This window comes from Papilio xuthus, unplaced genomic scaffold (assembly GCF_000836235.2).
Source record: "Papilio xuthus unplaced genomic scaffold, Pxut_1.1 DF826945.1, whole genome shotgun sequence".
In the NCBI taxonomy this organism is placed as follows: domain Eukaryota; kingdom Metazoa; phylum Arthropoda; class Insecta; order Lepidoptera; family Papilionidae; genus Papilio; species Papilio xuthus.
This window is the reverse complement of record NW_013531704.1, coordinates 7406712-7425237: the sequence shown is the minus strand read 5'-3', so window position 1 is coordinate 7425237 and position 18526 is coordinate 7406712. Positions and strand designations below refer to the sequence as shown.

The 18526-nt window shown below is 34.1% G+C and overlaps 1 protein-coding gene across 2 annotated transcripts in view; it reads left to right on the top strand.

Moving 5' to 3' along the window:
- The window catches only part of NetA (Netrin-A), an 89134-nt gene extending 73869 nt beyond the window's left edge, over window positions 1-15265 (top strand). Inside the window, exons 2-7 of one of the 2 annotated variants that reach the window (XM_013317092.1) lie at window positions 8380-8568; window positions 10494-10643; window positions 10921-10983; window positions 11994-12068; window positions 12308-12494; window positions 12595-15265. In XM_013317092.1, the coding sequence (XP_013172546.1) occupies window positions 8380-8568; window positions 10494-10643; window positions 10921-10983; window positions 11994-12068; window positions 12308-12494; window positions 12595-12745 (815 nt within the window). In that variant the 3' untranslated portion in view covers window positions 12746-15265. Of the gene's footprint in view, window positions 1-8379; window positions 8569-10493; window positions 10644-10920; window positions 10991-11993; window positions 12069-12307; window positions 12495-12594 lie in introns of both variants that reach the window. The other variant, XM_013317093.1, reaches the window with a different exon arrangement.
- The last annotated feature ends 3261 nt before the right edge of the window (window positions 15266-18526 follow it).

Below are 18526 nucleotides of genomic sequence, written 5' to 3'. Positions count from 1 at the left end.
ATGGATAGGGAATATATTTTCTTTATGTGCATCCTCTCCTTCGTTGATTAAAGGTAGGCAACGCATATGCAATTGCATATGCGTTTCTTGACTTTAAATCAAACGAGACTAAACTCTTCATTGAAACTACGCTGTCATTGTTTAATATAATACAATCAATAGAGACAAACAGACCGTACGAATTGATACTGATTCTGTTTGTCTTAGCTAAGTCTCTGTTTACATTGCGTAACGAAGCATCGTGATGTGACTACACTAGTATTGGTCTAATCCCCTAACGATTCTATCGCTAAAGACGATTTATTTTATCTATATAGATTTTAGTTCTTAAAGCTTTTCTCTCGTCTAGGGATTTAGTTCAATCTTTTTCTTTGCACTCAAAGCTGCTCTTAACTTCAAATAAAAGAATTGTTCGCTTCCGGTATCATTTATTATTTATGATAATAGATGGCGCATTTTTATAATGAATTATTTAGATGAAATTATGCGCCGCTGTCAAAACTGCGCTCGTGAAATAATTGCTCGCTTTGATCGCGTGCCCTGGGCTAACAGAGCTTAAAATGCAGCCTCCCGAATATCAAAGCTAAACTCACAAACAGAAATTAAATAAATCCCGTGGTCCAAAATATAAGGGCGCGACGGTTGACTAAATTGTACATCACGTGACCACCTTAACACCGACTTGATTTTTATTATGGTAGTAAAAGAACACGATTCAATGCTTGATTAATATATACTTTATTATGTGACAATGTGAAATAAATAATTAAAATTCTTTATTAATATAGAGTTCAAATCGTCAAAAAAGATTTTTATTTCCTGTCCAAAAATGGGCAGATGTCAAGTATAAAAGATGAAAAGTCATCACGCTTATTTATTTAGTAAGCAATAATGTAAAATACTATTATTATAAAGTAATAAATTAACATTTTATAATAAAGGTATTTAAAATGTTGTATACCAGAATTTATCATTCACGCTCGTCGTTTGTAACTTGTACCACACACTAGAGAGATCAAATAACGTGTTGGGATTCATTATGCGTTCCCCAGATACACAATATCTGTATGTTTCATATCAAATATCGCGTTTAAATGTGGAAAGCTTAAATACTATTTTTAATTAATATCCAATTTGGTTTCGGGCGATATTACTTTGTCACAATTTAAATTATATTTAACGTTCAATTTTGTTGTTGCATTGTGAATATGTTTTGCATTACTTATTATAAAATAGTATATTATTAATGTGACATAATAACAATTTACTTTAGTTTATGTCTTTTATACAATTTGCATAAAATATAAAAATACATTTGCGAATTAAAAATTATTTGGCAACAATTATCTAGTCAAAACTCACAAATTATACACCAATTGTTCTACCAATTAAATCTTATGATCAACCTTATCTCTTCAGCGCAAAATGCTATTAAAGCTTTATAATACTTGCGTATATTTTAAAGCTCAGTTAAGATTTATAACCATCATTAGCTTACTATTCATCCCTACTCAGGGGTTCGGAGCCTACCCTAAGCTATGAGTGACTCGGCCATAGTCAACCACGCTGGCCAAGTGCGGGTTGACTCCACACATATCTTTGAATTTCTTCTCAGATATGTGCACCATCACGATTTTTTTGCCTTCAACATAAAAACGTGGGATAAATGTACATATGTAAATCAAAAAACACATTGGTACATGGCGTGATTCGAACGCAGGACCTACAGATCACAAGTCAGGTGCTTAACCCTGAGCCACCGACGCTTATTAATATGATTTAAAATAATAAAGTTCGATGCAGAGTGCTAACCGTGTGATGAGTGTCATTAGTTACTACACCTCGTATGTCCATAATAAGAACCCATTATGAATACCTCACGCCAGAACGACGTCGTCAAATTATACAACATGTAACACGAAAAGGTGAGATTTTATGGAGATGCATCTTAAATGGTACAGTCGTGAACACAAGTGTTAAAAAATTATTACAAATATTTTTAAGTACATAAAATTAAAATGGATCTTTACTTGGATTAAGTATTGTTAATCTTTGCAACTTAACTGACTTTTAGTTGGATTTTTATTCTATGGTTCTTTAAATGTAGACTATAACAAAGTAATAGATCAAATTTGTTTATTGTTGTCTTAGTCAAAATAGCTATTACGTATAAATACATCCACGCAATACGAATATTACACTACTTTCGAAGTAATTTCTTTAGGCTCTGTTAAAATTAGGATTAGGAATAAATTATTGTCTCGAGAAGCTTCCTATTCTTTGGTGATGCTAAAGAAATACAACTAAAGGTATAGATTGAATGTTTTATGGGTACTAAAATATTTTTAATTTATGTTTTAAAAATTGCTTGTGCTTCGCCACATTAATGTTTTAAATTAAGCGCACTGTAAGATGCCATAAATAATTTTAATTATTAACGAAGCGCGTAAATCATTTTTAAACGAGATATTCATTTAGCGTCGCGTAAAATTGATGAGCGCGATTGTACTTCGTGACCGTGAAAAAGTTTTACGATCGAAACTGACCATAAAACATATTAAAATTAAAAGATATATCATGAAAATTCTAATTACGATACTTTAAAGTACGTGGAATATATTTCTTTGGGTTTTATTGTTTTTTATTACAAAGACATAAGGTTGGTTTTATATGTTTTTATTTATACCTATAGATATAAGGATATTATTAAAAGAACTTGGACATTTAACAGTGGTAGAGCCCGCTTTAACATCTTCGCACGAATCGGCCCGGCTCGCCCGGTGAAATACCACGACCACACAGAAGACAGGCGTCAAGTGGAAGCAATTCCGTGTTTCGTCTGATGAGTGTGCGTCCCGGAGGCCAAAATTAGTCCTCTTTCCCTTCCCACCCTTTTTCTTATAAGGAAAGGATGGGAAGTGGAAGTGGACTTTCCGGATGAGAGGATGCATGGAAAGGGAAAATATTTTCTTTCTGTGCATCCTCTCCTCCATCGATTAAAGGTAGGCAACGCATATGCAATTGCGTATGTCAATGGGCAACGGTCACTTCGCTATTTCAGCGATTTCAGGTGGCCGCTCGCTCGTTTGCCACCTTGTGATATAAAAAAAAAACATTATCAATTCTGTTGTAGTACATTATTATTATAAGTATTAAAATATAGAGTTTCTTTGATTCTTAAATTAAGTTTATATTAAACTAATATTATAAAGCGGAAGAGTTTGTTTAAAAGTCTAATCTCAGGAACTACTGGTCCGATTTGAAAAGTTCTTTTTTTGTTGGATAGTCCATTTATAGAGGAAGGCTTTAGGCTATATAAAATTACGCTGCGACCAATAGTTTCGCGCGGACTGAGTCGCGGGTGATAGCTAGTATTAAATATGAGTAAACGACTAAACTATTTTATTTGACGCATATATCACACTATCAACATGTTTGTTGAGAAAGGTTAACGTTTTTTGACAAATATATAGAACGGGTAAAGCAGCGTTTGTGAAACCAACAACTTTTATACTAAACACTATAAACCACAAAACAGTAGACGCCATATAATTTCCAAATGGAAGTGTTGAAAGACTTTGGTTTTAAAATCAGATATGCAGTGAAACTGAGACTGGCTGACTCCCATGAATATAATGTTGCACGTTTGTCTATTTTATCTCGTCTGTTAAATTTAACGTCGTAGGCAAAGTTCAGAGGAAGGCTTTATCTTTCTTGTCATTAAATTATTCGCTGGGAGTCGATAAACGTGACACGAAATACAGTTCAATATCATGACCATTCACTCTAATTATAAACTCTTTATTTATTTATTTATTTATGTGATTAAAATTATTAAAGAAGACACCTATTTGTTTATACATTACATACTTATTACGAATTCATATGCACATAATAAGTCCTAAAATATGTTCTGTTCCCAATTATTCTGTTTAAAATTGATGACGTAAATAAAAATTATATTAATGTTAACACACGATAATTTAGTCGTATTATTTTTGTGAATTACGTTTAATAAAATGAACTACGAAATTATGTTTACTTTTAAGTCACTTAAGTTTATTTACACGTAACTTAACCTTACATAAATTAATACTGTCGTCTACTTATCCTTGCACTTGGTCACTTTGCTTTTCCTCCCACTTCTATAAGTTCCCACGTCTCTACCGATGACATATCAATTGCTTGTCTTGCCTGGATATAGACTCTCTGACATACCCTCTGCACAAACTCTATGCAATATTTATTTTGTGACAACCCTATATCGAGCTAGTTGTAGGAACTAATGCATTTCATACGAGCTAAGATGTTTCATTCGTATGGTACAAGATACACGCTTAAGCGGGAATGAAAATGGATTTATAACCGAAATTACACAAATAAAAATATTAATTGTAGACTTAAATATTATAAAAGATTTTTAATCTGTTAATTTTATTGTAACTTTTTATAAGACAGTCTAAATTGTCAGTGTTTTTGCTCAACTTTGAAATAGCTTGTATTAAACTAATATTAAACATGTCTCTTAAATACAATACATCTTACTAATAAAACAAATGCGAATGTTCAATTGGATGGATGGATGGATGGATGTTTGTTTGATGTTTGAAGGTAACGCCGATACGGCAGCATGAATCTTACTGAAATTTGACATGGACGTAGAAAATAGTCTAGAAGAAAACATAGGCAACTAATCAGTTTTTTTTATTCCGCGCGAACGGAGTTGCTGGCGAGAGCTAGTAAAAATATAACAAAATATAGCTGCCGTTTTTTTTTTTTGGAGAAACAGGGACGTATGTATTTTATTTATTATCATGATTATTAATAATAAATGTTAAAATATGTCGCTATATGCTTATATATTGTACCACTCATAACTTGTGTGGCGAGGTTGTGTTGTCCAATTCCCGGATGTTTTATTCATCTCCCTGGGGTGCTGGAGACACAGCTCGGCCAGCGCAGTGGTGGAGTCCAGTCTACATAGACATGTTCAACTCTATGTATTGAATTATTTTTCTTATGGTCGTTAGGAATAATTTTAAGTCTAAAAAGTCTGAACTTATATCATAAACTTATTTTACTTCTTTTTCGATTATTAAACCGTATGTATGTAATTTGTAAGCTATAAAAATATCAAGTCACTAACTTCAAGTTCCGGATATTTTGTTAACTAACTTATTTTATGACATGCTACTAGAGCGAAGCAGTGCCGGATTTCAAGTCAAATTGAAATTAACTTTACTCATAATATCTCAATTTCGTGTAAATCTAGACCGCAATGTCACACAGTACGCGCACGCGAGCGACGAAAACAAAATAAACGATACAGACTATAAATCACAAGTTAATCGTACAAACAGAGCGCTTAACCGGACTATTGTATTTCGGATTCGGCCTGAAACCGCCTGGCGGATCGCCAATGGATAAATAATGGCCGCTGAGGGCACCTAGTTGGCTAGCACCAGGGTTTAGTCATTGGGCTCAGATTAGAGCTAATGTGACTGTCACGGTAAAAACGATGAACCGTGTCAACCGAAGAATGGATTAAACAATGTCCTACTTCTTAAACACACACAACAGATGGAAACAATATTTAATTTTGGCTAAAAGCGTCAATAGGCTAATGGTTAAGGATACGGATTTCCGATCACGAGGCTGGGGGTTCGAATCCCGACATTCGACTATTGTCGTGAACCATATGTTAGCACAAGCATAGAGCTTAGTTGGAATGGTTTTTAAAAAAAAAATTTGGACTTTTAAGTATTTTTTCCTTGAAGCGGTATATTAGATATTTTACAAAGATATAAAAGAGATATAATATTATTAGTCGTATGTTTCAGGTGTTCCAAATTTCACGAGTAATCCTCGTTACTAATTAACATGTCTTCCACACGAGCCAGGGACGCTCAACCTTTGTGCCGAATAATTAAGCGCTAATACATCCATTTTGAATTCGGAATTAATTGAATTAATAAACTTGTTATCTCGAGTGCGCCAATTTGGAGTTCCCCTTCGCTTTAACAATGTTACCGAGGGTTGGCGACGTCTGGCTTCCTTTCGCACTGTCTAACACGATAGGATTTAACAGTGCCTAAGTCACTTTATCTTGATTGTGTTTAAAATTAACTGTTTATAGCGAGGAGATTAATTCTATGAATGTATTGAACGCGACATTAATCTAAAACGACGTATTGTATTCCGAGTATTATATTTTCAAACAAAGAACGAACATTTTGAAGCGTAAAATTTCGTAGATAAGGTACAAAGAACAAAACAATGAAAGGCAATACAAAAACATATTTGAATCTTTGCTTTAAGGGACAAACAGCTTAATTAGATTTTCAGCACAGATTCTGTACATGCTATAAATACTAGTGTAAAGTAAATAACACTAACAATTTCTCCCTCTAATGAATCAATCACAAAAGTTAACACAACAATGAGCCATAGCTAGCAACTGCCGGGCTTCTGCAGTTCTTTATCCCGGGTCACGTCCGCGGTCAGCGGGCAAAGCGGCGTCGGATGTACAGCCGCACGTACCGACTTACCCGGGACCACGTGCGCACCGGGGAAAGTAACAATTACTGCACTCTTTTCAAACATACTAACTAGCTAAACGGAAAACTATATAATACAATGATTTCTATACTCAGAGTCTTCGAAGAATCCTCTTATAGTTCAATTTTACAATGAGAATATACACTGAGGATTCCCCTTAAGTTACCTAATTTAAGATAATTATCTTCTTAGTAGCTTCAGACTTTATAGACATGGTCGTAAACATCTAGCAGGTGCTGTGACTCGTTTCACCAGACGCCTCCACTCTTTTTGCACATACATGTAAAGAGACGTCTACTGCCGCTCTCAGCTGCTCTGTCCACCTCATGGGGATGTACCTCGTGCTAAGAAAATTATAAGCTCCAGTAATTACTCATCACTTACTTGTATCGAGTAACTTGGGAATATTCATATTTTCGTGTACGAATTAAAATGACTTATGTCAAAATCGATAAAGCCATTTAGGCTACAAATCAATGTCTTCAATTTTTAAATGGAAAAACATATTACATACGAAATGGTTACAAACTTGCAAAAGCTAATAGCTCACGCGCGAGTTACGTAACGAAGGCTTCGGCGCGGCTTTCCCGCGCCAACAACTTTGAATACTGATTCGCTAACATCTATTGAATACAAAATATGGGTTGGAAAATTTAGGGATTCCTTTTGAAACTTGATTGTTTATTGATTGAATTTACAAGCACAGAATTTATTAATCACAGCACTTGAGTACGACTCTGTATAAACTTTAATAAAAATGACAAAGCTTTATTTTCATTACCTAAAAGATTTGACATAAACTTATAATAAATACTGTAATTATTTAGTTACTTTCCGTGATATAAATATATTTAATGATAGTTATTTTAGTGACTAGCAAATATGTCTGTTTAAATTTAACTTTGTCAGCGTTTAACAAGTTTTCAAACATTTTATTTAGCAATAAAACATAGCAGTAAATTTATAATTAGACAAAGACGTTATAACGGTGTTAAACACAAATAGCATTTAGTTAAAAGCTAACACAGAGTAATAAATCAATAGACACGACATCTCAACTTAATATTAATTTATTTTAACGTCTTTGAAAGATTGTAGTTTTATGACAATATTATAAAATTATAAATGTACTGTTTTGTAAGCGATACTCATATTTTTACATAAGCTAATTCAAATACAACATTTGTAACCTAAAAGAAAATACTGTAAGCTATAACTCTTCAACATTATAAATCAATCGTAACGAATGTTGATGCAAACCACAAAGGAACTGGTGAGCGCCATCTGGCGGCAGTGATATGTAAATCATTAAAACAGATCATACGATGACAGTTTCATGTGTGCCAGTGCGTCGACAGGACGTATTGTTATCACAACGGTTTTGTATAATTTCATTCATATGTTACTACAGCCTTTGTTAATACACCTTTAGCTTACATTATGTTTTTTTCAGATTTTTTTAATAACTTGTTTGGATACTAAAATATTTAATTTCACACCTTTCATATGAAAAGTCCAGAACAAAAGAAAACTTGATTACAAATATTGTTTTAAGAAATATTCTTCTGCTAGCTGTCGCCCGCACTCCGTACGCGCGGAATTTAAAAAAAAGCAGTAGCCTATGTGTTCTTCCAGACTATGTTCTACATCTATGCCAAATTTCAGCAACATCCATCCATCTAAACAATTATAATATTAGTAAGATGGTATTGCGTATTTTCCAATGTATCCCACTGTGTCAGCTGACAGGGCGTCTAGTCTTGTTTTGTTATTCTTGTTTTGACTTTGACAGTGTAGTCACAGCTTCTTATTTGGTCACAGAGTGCAACTGCAACGGGCACGCACGTCGCTGCCGCTTCAACATGGAGCTGTACAAGCTGTCGGGACGCGCGAGCGGTGGCGTGTGCCTCAAATGTCGACACTACACCGCGGGTCGTCACTGCCATTACTGTCGCGAGGGCTACTACCGGGATCCCGCCAAACCAATCACACACAAGAAGGCCTGCAAACGTGAGTAAACTTTATCCACTGACTTCTATAAATGGATTGGCTATAAGAAGTACTATTTTGTGCCTAATTGATATTCACCATTTTGGCGCTGATGGTAGCGGTGGTAGGGATTCGACCTAATAATATTTTGCAGATAGAATTTACTGTCACGTGTCGCCAATTTGATTTGAGCTATGTAAATTAATTTTATAATAACATTTTGTTTTTGTTTTCAGTTGGATCATTAAGTGTTCAAACGTTGTTAGAGTTTTGCTGTTAAATTTTTTTTTCATGGCGTGTATCGGGTTGTTATTAAAAAGGTAGTAGTATTCGATGAAAATGACCAAAAAAGGAATAAACGTTTTTAGGTGTTAAAACATTATATGCTATAAAAATACCGTTCAAACTTTACCAGACTCCAATTTATTTACAACAAAATGTAATTGAATAACTTTAACGTGTATTAAACAACATTTTATTGACACCGTAAAAGGGTAAGTCAAAAACGAAGATAAAAATAATTCGTGTAACTTTTTTTTTAACGATAAAAGTGAGTTAGCTATTGGGTACAGATAAAATAAATAAAAGACGCGTCATAAAAAATGTTATTCACCTGTGTACGCCGTGAAAGTAAACAGTACACTGTCGTCTTTATTTAAAAATGGAACGATATATAAATCAGTTGAAGTTTTTATGGCGTAGGGGAGTGACTGTATCTCTCGTGTGTTCAGACGACATTTTGTTTAACTTTGACAACAAAAGATTTAATACTTGTTGAAAGTTTCATAAAACTTAACAATTCCTTACTCAAAACTAAACGATCATTACTAGTTTTTTCAATTTAAATTTAGTTTAACATTTAGAGAATGACGATTTTGTTATTTTATAAAAAATACATGAATTAATTTGTTAGGAAAGCGTAAAAAACAGTTTATTGTTGGGCAAAACATGGACTTAATCCGAAATAATAAACATAAAACGTAACATCAGCTATTCTCAACCTCACAATAGGGTTCGGAGGCGATCCCGAAAACTCAATTATTGTAACGAGTCCCAACCGGCGACTGCCGCAAGTTTCTCGTAAGTCTATCGTGCGGTCGTGCGGTCGGGTCGGGGGCAGATTGCACGCACTTTCCGGAAGGGTAATGGACCTCAGAGGTCGGGCACTGAATTACTTTGCCTTTTATAACACCTAAAGTAGATATTGGTTGGACTAGATTTATAAGATTTTTTCTCTAAGCGTATTTTTTACTTTAGTTATCAAATTTGATTTTAATATTTACATTGTTAACAAATTCCTTTTGACATATTATACATTATTAAGACAAGATGTAGAAAAATTTATATTTCGTAACTTTATCACAAAAATATATAACAGTAAAAATATTGGTTAACGTGATGGATTCCAGTAATTTACTTTTCAAAAAATGCTCTGAATTATTTAATAAAATAATTCAAAAAATTCAAACGCCCCAGTGTAATGTTACCCTTAGAAACATCTTCACCTTCACGACCATCTAAAAGTGTAAGTTCATCAATTCTACGTCAGCAGAACTGGTCCCGTCTCCATAAAGCCCCCTCCCAGTCCCCGGGGGCACATCACACGCCCGCGCTAACATTTTTATGGGAAAACTACTTTCCGACCCGACCGCAACAAATGGACTGTGGATATTTCGCGTAGTTTATTTTTTCCGACTTTATAGCCTCTCTGAGCTACTGAAAGCTAGTGGTCCGCGACGCAATTTGTCCGAAAAAAGTAAAAAAAAAGAGACGCAATTGATTTTCCCCAGTTTTTCCTTCGTTATAGCTTCGGCCATCAAAGTGAGATTGTTTTCTTTAGCCAACCAATTGTTTTAGATGAAGTATCGGTAACTATTCTTTTGCATTCGGTGACTGCTGCTTCTAAACTTTTTTTGATCATTGAATCTAATATTTGTTCCGTTCAGCGTGTGACTGTCACCCGGTGGGTGCAAGCGGCAAGACGTGCAACCAGACGAGCGGGCAGTGCCCCTGCAAGGATGGAGTCACCGGCACCACTTGCAACCGCTGCGCAAAGGGCTACCAGCAATCACGTAGCCACATCGCGCCCTGCATACGTGAGTCTTTACATAATGAACACGTTTTTAAACACATAATAATCATGTCATTAGTGTCCGCACCAACGATCACAAAAAATTTTAGTACTTAAGATCCATTTACTAAAATTCAGGAAACCTCCTCAAACTTTTGTATTTTATTCTCTTTATCGTAAAGTACAAATCACATGTGTTGCATTTTGTGCAGGCGTCCTGTAGCTGCTCTCTAATAGTGACTGCAGTATTCAGTATGATTGGTCAATGAGAATATTTATAATGTGTGCCGTGTTATGTACAGGTATACCACGCGTGGTGACCGCGGTGCAGGCGATGGAGGCGGTAGACGCGGAGCCGGGGCGCGGTAAGTAGTAAGTGGACCTTCATGCACTCTCGCCTCACCACACCGCATGCCGCTGGGCACTCGTTCACACTGGCCACTGACAATAACACTGCCACATCTAGTACTTACATGACTAATAAGTTTGCACCAAAGAGTTTATATTCAATTACTAAGGAGGTTGACTTATCTTGTTCAACCTTCTTGGAGATTTATTTATCAGTACGTGGTACTTCTTTTCTTTATTCATATCTTGATGATAATTTTCTTTCTATGTTGTTACAATTATTTAAATAATCCTTTAGTATGTGAACGAGTGTCCGCCATCGAAGTGATTATACCTTTATCAAAGTTTTCAATATGTAATCCTAATTCGGCTAAATGGATACGTACTAACATTTGATATTGATCGAAGAATTGAAACAAAGAAATTACCTAATTAACATAAACAAAAATTATTGTTTTAAAACATAATTAAAAACTATAAATAAAATGAGGAAATATATTTTCGGAATATTCACACTTTTAATATATTTATTACCTAACTAATTCCTGTATTCGGTGTTCCAGTAAATCTAACCTAGTTAGCATCATGCAATCTTGTTTCAAACTAAATTATTGTCGACGAGATCACAAGGTACTATCACTTCATTACATATTTATTTGCACAATTTTACTGATTTCATCAATGTTTACATATCTTCATTTTAAAACAATACCAATTTGATTTCAGGCTTTTTCTTAAATTCCATCAACAAATCAATAATTCATTTAATTGTTTCTGTTTTCTGTTTAAAATTTTCAAGTGATTCAGGTAACTTAGTTTATTTTGCTATGCATGTAACTTAGCTCGATGTTATGTAACTTTGTAACTTGTATTTACAGCGTTTCTCGTACAAATCATTGTTCATTTCATGTTTAGTTGTAAATTGATTATCTTCAGTTACATTTTTAATAGGATTATTATAAGTATCTGTTCTTTTGTATGTATTAACTTGATCAAAATGTATGTATTTTATGTATGTGTTGTGCAGCAACGGAGCAGTGCGGCCGGTGCCGCGCCGGCGCACGCACACTAAATCTCAACAAGTACTGCAGCCGAGACTACGGTGAGAACTCTCATGCAACTCCAACTAAACTATTTGACTGTTCGTGATAATGTGTAGCTAACGTTTATTGCTTGTTAGTGCTGCATATAGTAATAGACGACAGCGAATGTAATTGTTAACTTATGTTCATCAGTTTAATCTTTGTGGTGGATATTTTTATTGATCTTGCCCGAAACCCTCTCTTTTATTTCTGGTGTGTCTGGGTTTACTTTACCAGTAAAATTGTTCATTGTGTGCAGTCATAATGGGTCGGGTGGTGGGTCGCGAGCCAGCGGGCGGGACGGGCGCGGCGTGGGCGCGGCTGTCACTGGCCGTGCAAGCGGTGTACAAGCGCGCGCCGCGCAGCCGCCTTCGCCGCGGCGCCGCCGCCCTCTACGTGCGCGCCGCAGACCTCGCCTGCAACTGTCCCAAGATCAAGATTAACAAGTCAGTTACTCTTAAATCATATTTATTAACTTGAAAAGAAACAAGAGCTGCAAATTTATGATGAAGAAACGATAAAATATGTTGAAATGTTTTGTCACAGGTCCTACCTAATCCTAGGAGTGGAAAAAGAGGGAGCATCATCTGGCATGCCCGGCCTCACGGTCGGAGAGAGAACCCTCCTGCTGGAGTGGCGCGACGATTGGCACAGACGCATCCGCCGGCTGCAGCGGCGCGCCATCAACTGCCATTAGCTGACAGCTGTCGCCGGCTGTCATTCGCTCGCCACCATCTTGGAATGCAACAGTGGCGCCGCGAGAACAATCTATTTGCAAAAGGAACCTATCGAACGATATCTTATTTGAATGCATATTCCGTCTATATTCCGTGCAAAATGTGAATTGATAAGTAGTATCCAATGTTACTGCCATACGCTAACTTAAATAGATTTTTCATTACTAAATCCAGTTAAATGTTAACCTAGTCGAGTATAAAAATAACTTTAGTGTGTATTGAATGGTCGAAGAAAAGCTAATCGATATGTATTTATTAATTGAAACGAAATTAAACTTTATAATTAAAAAACTTCAAAAAGGAACAACATGGGAAATGACGTTGACAGCCAATGTAATACGAATATAGATTAAAAAATCTAAATAAATTAAATCGAACTCGGATTGTTTTCTTCGGATGTTTTTCTTAATTATATGCCAAAAATTACAGAACTCGTGACTTAATTAATTTTTCCTTCCTAGGATTTTGTTAGTGTTTATATACGATTGTCAACATGGTCATAATCTATTTAAAATTTTACGTTAATTATATTTAAACAACAATAAATACGGGCTTTGTTGACGAACGTATATTATGAATATTATTTATTAACCTATCAATATTGAACTAGAATAACTAAGTTTTGTTCCATTTGAAGCATTTTGTATAATTGTTAGATTATTAAAAACGCGTATTAATAATATTATAAGTACAACCGGCTTCATTATGCATCAAAACATTTGTCAAAAACATATACTGAAAAAACACACCACATAGAAATTGCTGTAGCATTCTTCGTTTCTATAAATTAATTAAACCATAGAGATGGTAGTAATAACCGTCCAGAAGATAAAAGTGAAAGGGTCAAATATTCGAACTTATTGAAGTTTTTTCTTCCCCTCATAGGCTTTTATTTAATTTTTTATTATTTCGCATTGACGGAGTCGTAGACGACATCTAGTACAAAGTAAAGTTCACACTAGTTTCAACATTATAAGCCAACTCCCAAAGATAATTTGGATCTTCGTAATGTGCTGATCATGGTACGGTTCTTACGATACCCACGAGACGAGTTTGAACGATTACTTACTCAAAACGACACAAGAGACATTTTCACACTTATTAGTTCTTACATTTTATTTTATTTCTTCGTAACAATTTGATGATTATATACATTGGTGATAGTTTACGATATGTTTACATAGCTTTATAGTATTTCTTATTTCTTTTTTATAGTAAACATAGAAAATAATACACAAACTCAAAAAGTTTCTTTACCTTTGAGTGGCGCTAGTGTGCTGTCAAATTAAGATAATGTTACCACATCTAATTTTTATTTTGACAAATGTTTTGACAAGTCCACGATTGTACATAATAGAGAATAGGTCATTTTTCAAAAAATCTAATATCCAACGCCGCGAATATTTAGTCAGAGTGGTTCAACGTACCTCATTTAAATATAATACTTATTCTGTAAGTTTTACAGATTTATTTATAAACTAGTTGATAGACTCTTGTACTTTTAAGTTGAAATTTTGATACAAGTTGGTCATTTCGGTCAAATATTTATCTTGCCAAAGCTCTTTTATTATACTTGTTTGTATAGAGCGCCTTTTTATAGAGTCTACTGTCAGAAATAGTAAAGATTTATAGTACGTAACCATTTGAACAATACCATTACTGGAATGGAGGTGTGTACAGTATTATTAGCATTAATAAGTTCAAATATTTAGTAAATTTCGTTTTAAATGTGCATCCGAAGCAATTTGAAAGTTGCCAGAAGTAAATTGTCATGTCATTTATGTTAAATGTTCTTATAATGAATCACTTTATGGTATAAAATTTTGTTCAAGACGTTACAAAATAGAGACCTGCACTTAAGCAATCATTTACAATTGAGCTGTCAAAATTATTTATGCGATCTCATAGGTGACCGTTAGTTGGACAATAGCACAAATCATACTGACGTGCGTCCGAACAATTTACAATAATCTATTGAGTCTATTTGCAACCATAGACGAACTAGTGGAACAAAAATTGTTGATGGTTATGTTTGACATTTAATAATAATGTCAGCCATAATACTTTAGTTAAAGTTTAATCAATATCTTTCACAATAAATCTAGATTTTTTTTGCTTGAAATATTCTATGGTTAATTTTTTGTATTAAAACTTCTCGTGCACTAATTCAAAATGGCGGATACATTTGATGTACATTTTAAACGAAATTAAACAAACATGTAGTTAACATACTAAAAAGAACGACTTAAAAATTTCGCTTGAATGTACAACGGATTGTAAAAAGTATATTTAGTTGTAGATTGGAATATTAATCTGTTTCTAGTTATGCATATCTCTAGATTTCGTAATCTTTGACAGAAATGTGTTTTGGCGCGCTTTTTTTTTACGCTCTCTAGTGTTTCGTTACATAAACGGTGCGCTAAAATATATTTCTAAAATTATTATAATAGAATAATCTCTGAACTTAAACATAAAATATAGTGGATTTGTATTAAATATAAAACTTGTGAATATTGTTTAATTTTGCCCGTAAGATAAATAATATGTTAATCGGTTCGTTCATGTTAATTTATTTAGTGCAACGGAACGCGCTTTTGGTAAACATGAAAAATAATTAACTCGGCCTACATTATTTGATTAATACTCACATAAGCTATTTTGCATTTGTTACATGTTTCATAGAAATACAAAAAGAAAATCAGCCTAATTTTGAAAATATATATTTTTTTTTTGATAAAAAAAAACAAACGCCATTCCGTTTGAAATTTTATAATAGCAAACACTTAATTTTTTAACGCTGTTCATAAATTAACAATAATTTTATGTTGTAGATTAATCTTATTTATATTTGTAAGGGATGTCAATTGATAACGGAACTCCTTTTATCGGACCATAAACATGTCACTGAAAAAAATATTTATGGTCGGATAAAAAAAAGTTTTCGTTTTTTATTCGCGATGAACTTGAATTGTGTTTTTATGATACCCTACTCCTGTGATGTAATAAATGTTATTGGTTATATTTATTTAAAAATAAAATTACATTAATATACGGATCTCTGTGTTTTATTTATTTACAAATCTACGTATTACCAAAGGAATATTAAAAAAAAAACTCTGATTAAACAAAACAGAATCGAACTCCGGAAAACTTCGATTATAATATTCATAAGAGGTACCTTTGTTTCAGACTAAAAAACTAAAGGAATTATGTCTTTGTTAGAAAAATTAATCATCTTTCATCAGCTCATTTTACGTACTCGCTGAAGGGCTCAGAGCCTACCTAAGTTAGGGGTGATTACGCCATGGCCAGTGCGAATTGACTTCGCAAATATCTTTGATATGTACAGTATCACGATTTTCCTTTACCATAAGAACGTCGGATGAATGTAAATATGTAAATTGAAAATCGAAAAGCACATTGTTATATGAAGGGATTCGAACCCAGGATCTGCAAATTATATGTCAAGTGCTTAACCCCTGAGCCACCAATGTTCTTTAGAAAACGAAATGATTATTTTTAACGTAATGGTCCCAAAAGATTGCGATGTAATCAGACATCGTCGTTATCAATAAAGTTGTCTACACACGACACGTGGAATGACTACACATAACTTGTCTCGAAAGACAATAAAACAAATGTAACGACACTTGGACTCTCACGTGGCAACATTTCTCGATGATTTCCCACAGGACTTCCTTTCCCTTCGACCCCCTTTCCTCTAACACTGGCCGCGTAGATCCCCGTAGCACTTCGTAGCGAAACTTTACCAACTATATTGAAAACATTATATTGAAACACTTTTATTTACTACATATTTACTCATGAAAAAAGAGGATTATCATGAAAATCTGCCTACACTTCAAGACGATTGCATTCGTATTTTCGCTTCGTGTAATGACAATTTTATAAAACAAAACGCAGTTCCACTTTAAGTAATGCTATAAGTTTACGCACTTAATTTATAGTCCTAAATACTTCAATATATTGTACTTCAATCCTCTTTTCAAATAAATCAAAGAGTTCTTAAGTTCGCCGACTGAATACACACTGTTCTAGATCCGACAATGGCCAGTCTATCCTAGGTCTCAATAAGCTTAGTACCTAGGTCTTGTAGCCGCCGGTTCACGATGCGTTCTTATGCTATTGTGTTATTGAAAAAGATCGCAGATACACTTGTAAAGGACCGAATACATTCGATACAGCGATTTAAGTTAAAATAGTTTTAGTTTTTTGACTACGCCTTAAACACTATTTTCTATTCATTGAGTTTTACCTTAATATCATATTAAGGAAACCCAACACATTATAAATAATTAAGTAAACAAGTGTTATTAAAGAAAAACAAATATTCCATAGAAACTTAAGTTTAGCACAAAAACAATAGACAAATTGGGAATTTTATAGCTACCAAATATTACCATACCAGCCAGTGATACCACGTCATATTTATGATACAACAATTTAAATAAAGAAATCAGTTAAATAAATATTATTGTTCGGCGAGTGTGTACACACCGTTAGCGAGGTAGTAATTCCGCACAACAATAGTAGGTAATAGCTTTCTTTGTGTTGAAACTCAAAGTGCACGCACATTTTAATCATCCATTGTACGACTAACGCAATCCAAACTATACGTTAGCTAGTGGGCGATGGTACATTGTGGGAGGTGACCCGTTACAATATAAGTATTTTTTATCTGACCTTACAGATTTAAAATACCGAAATCAATAATCGATCTCAAACCATTTTATCTGCAGTATTTTTTTTTACCAGGACCAATTGGTAATCGTTAAAATAGTGTCGGCTTCCTATAGACTTGTGCAATTAATTGGAAGGATGCATTTACGTTATCTTAAATGCACTTATTAAAGTCGGTAGTTGGTCTTTAACACACACTAATCAGACGAAACTAGGATTTACTTCCACTTTACTCATGACTTCTGTGTGGTCTTTGTAGCTAATACTGCAGTCTCTTTCTCTGTTAAGTTAGTGTAAGTAATATGTAAAACGTAAAAGATTTTAATACTCGTGTTGTGTTACTTATTGCTGGAGTATAAACAAGGAACCGAGCTCGTAACATACCGCGACGTTTATTGCCTTTATTCAAGTTCCTGTATTGTAGTTTATAACATTAATAATGTGTTAAACTAGTCGACCATTATAGGCACAATTTCACGAACGTTTTACCTACTTGAACCTGCATACGTACCGGCGATACGTACACGCTTTAAAAAGCGTTCAATTAGAACAAATGCATTTCTAAATATCTTATTGCAAAGGGCAGCGTTTTTAAACGCAATGTTGCATTTTAAGCGCTGTAAGAACAGATTAAGAGAGATTTTAACGCGTTCTTTGCGCGTTAAAAAAGCGCCCGTGAGAAAGAGCACTAATACTTGAATTAACTATTTATACAAGAATAGAAAGAGATAGAAAATTTGGAAGGGGAAGGGATATAGGCAAAGTATATGTTATTTCAAATCTCGATAGCATTATAAAACCAATTAATCATTTTATTACATTTATTTGTAAAATGGAACGTGAACTTTATGGATATTATTCAGAGTTACAAATATCCCCATTCAATAAAATCATCTATCAAACCTCGAATCCAATTCTTATATCCATCACAAGGATTTATATCCAGCTCCGACAGCGCCATCTCTCCGAAATGAACGACATCATCCTCCCTCACAAATTGGAAATAAGACATGTACACGCCTGCCAACAGACCATATTCA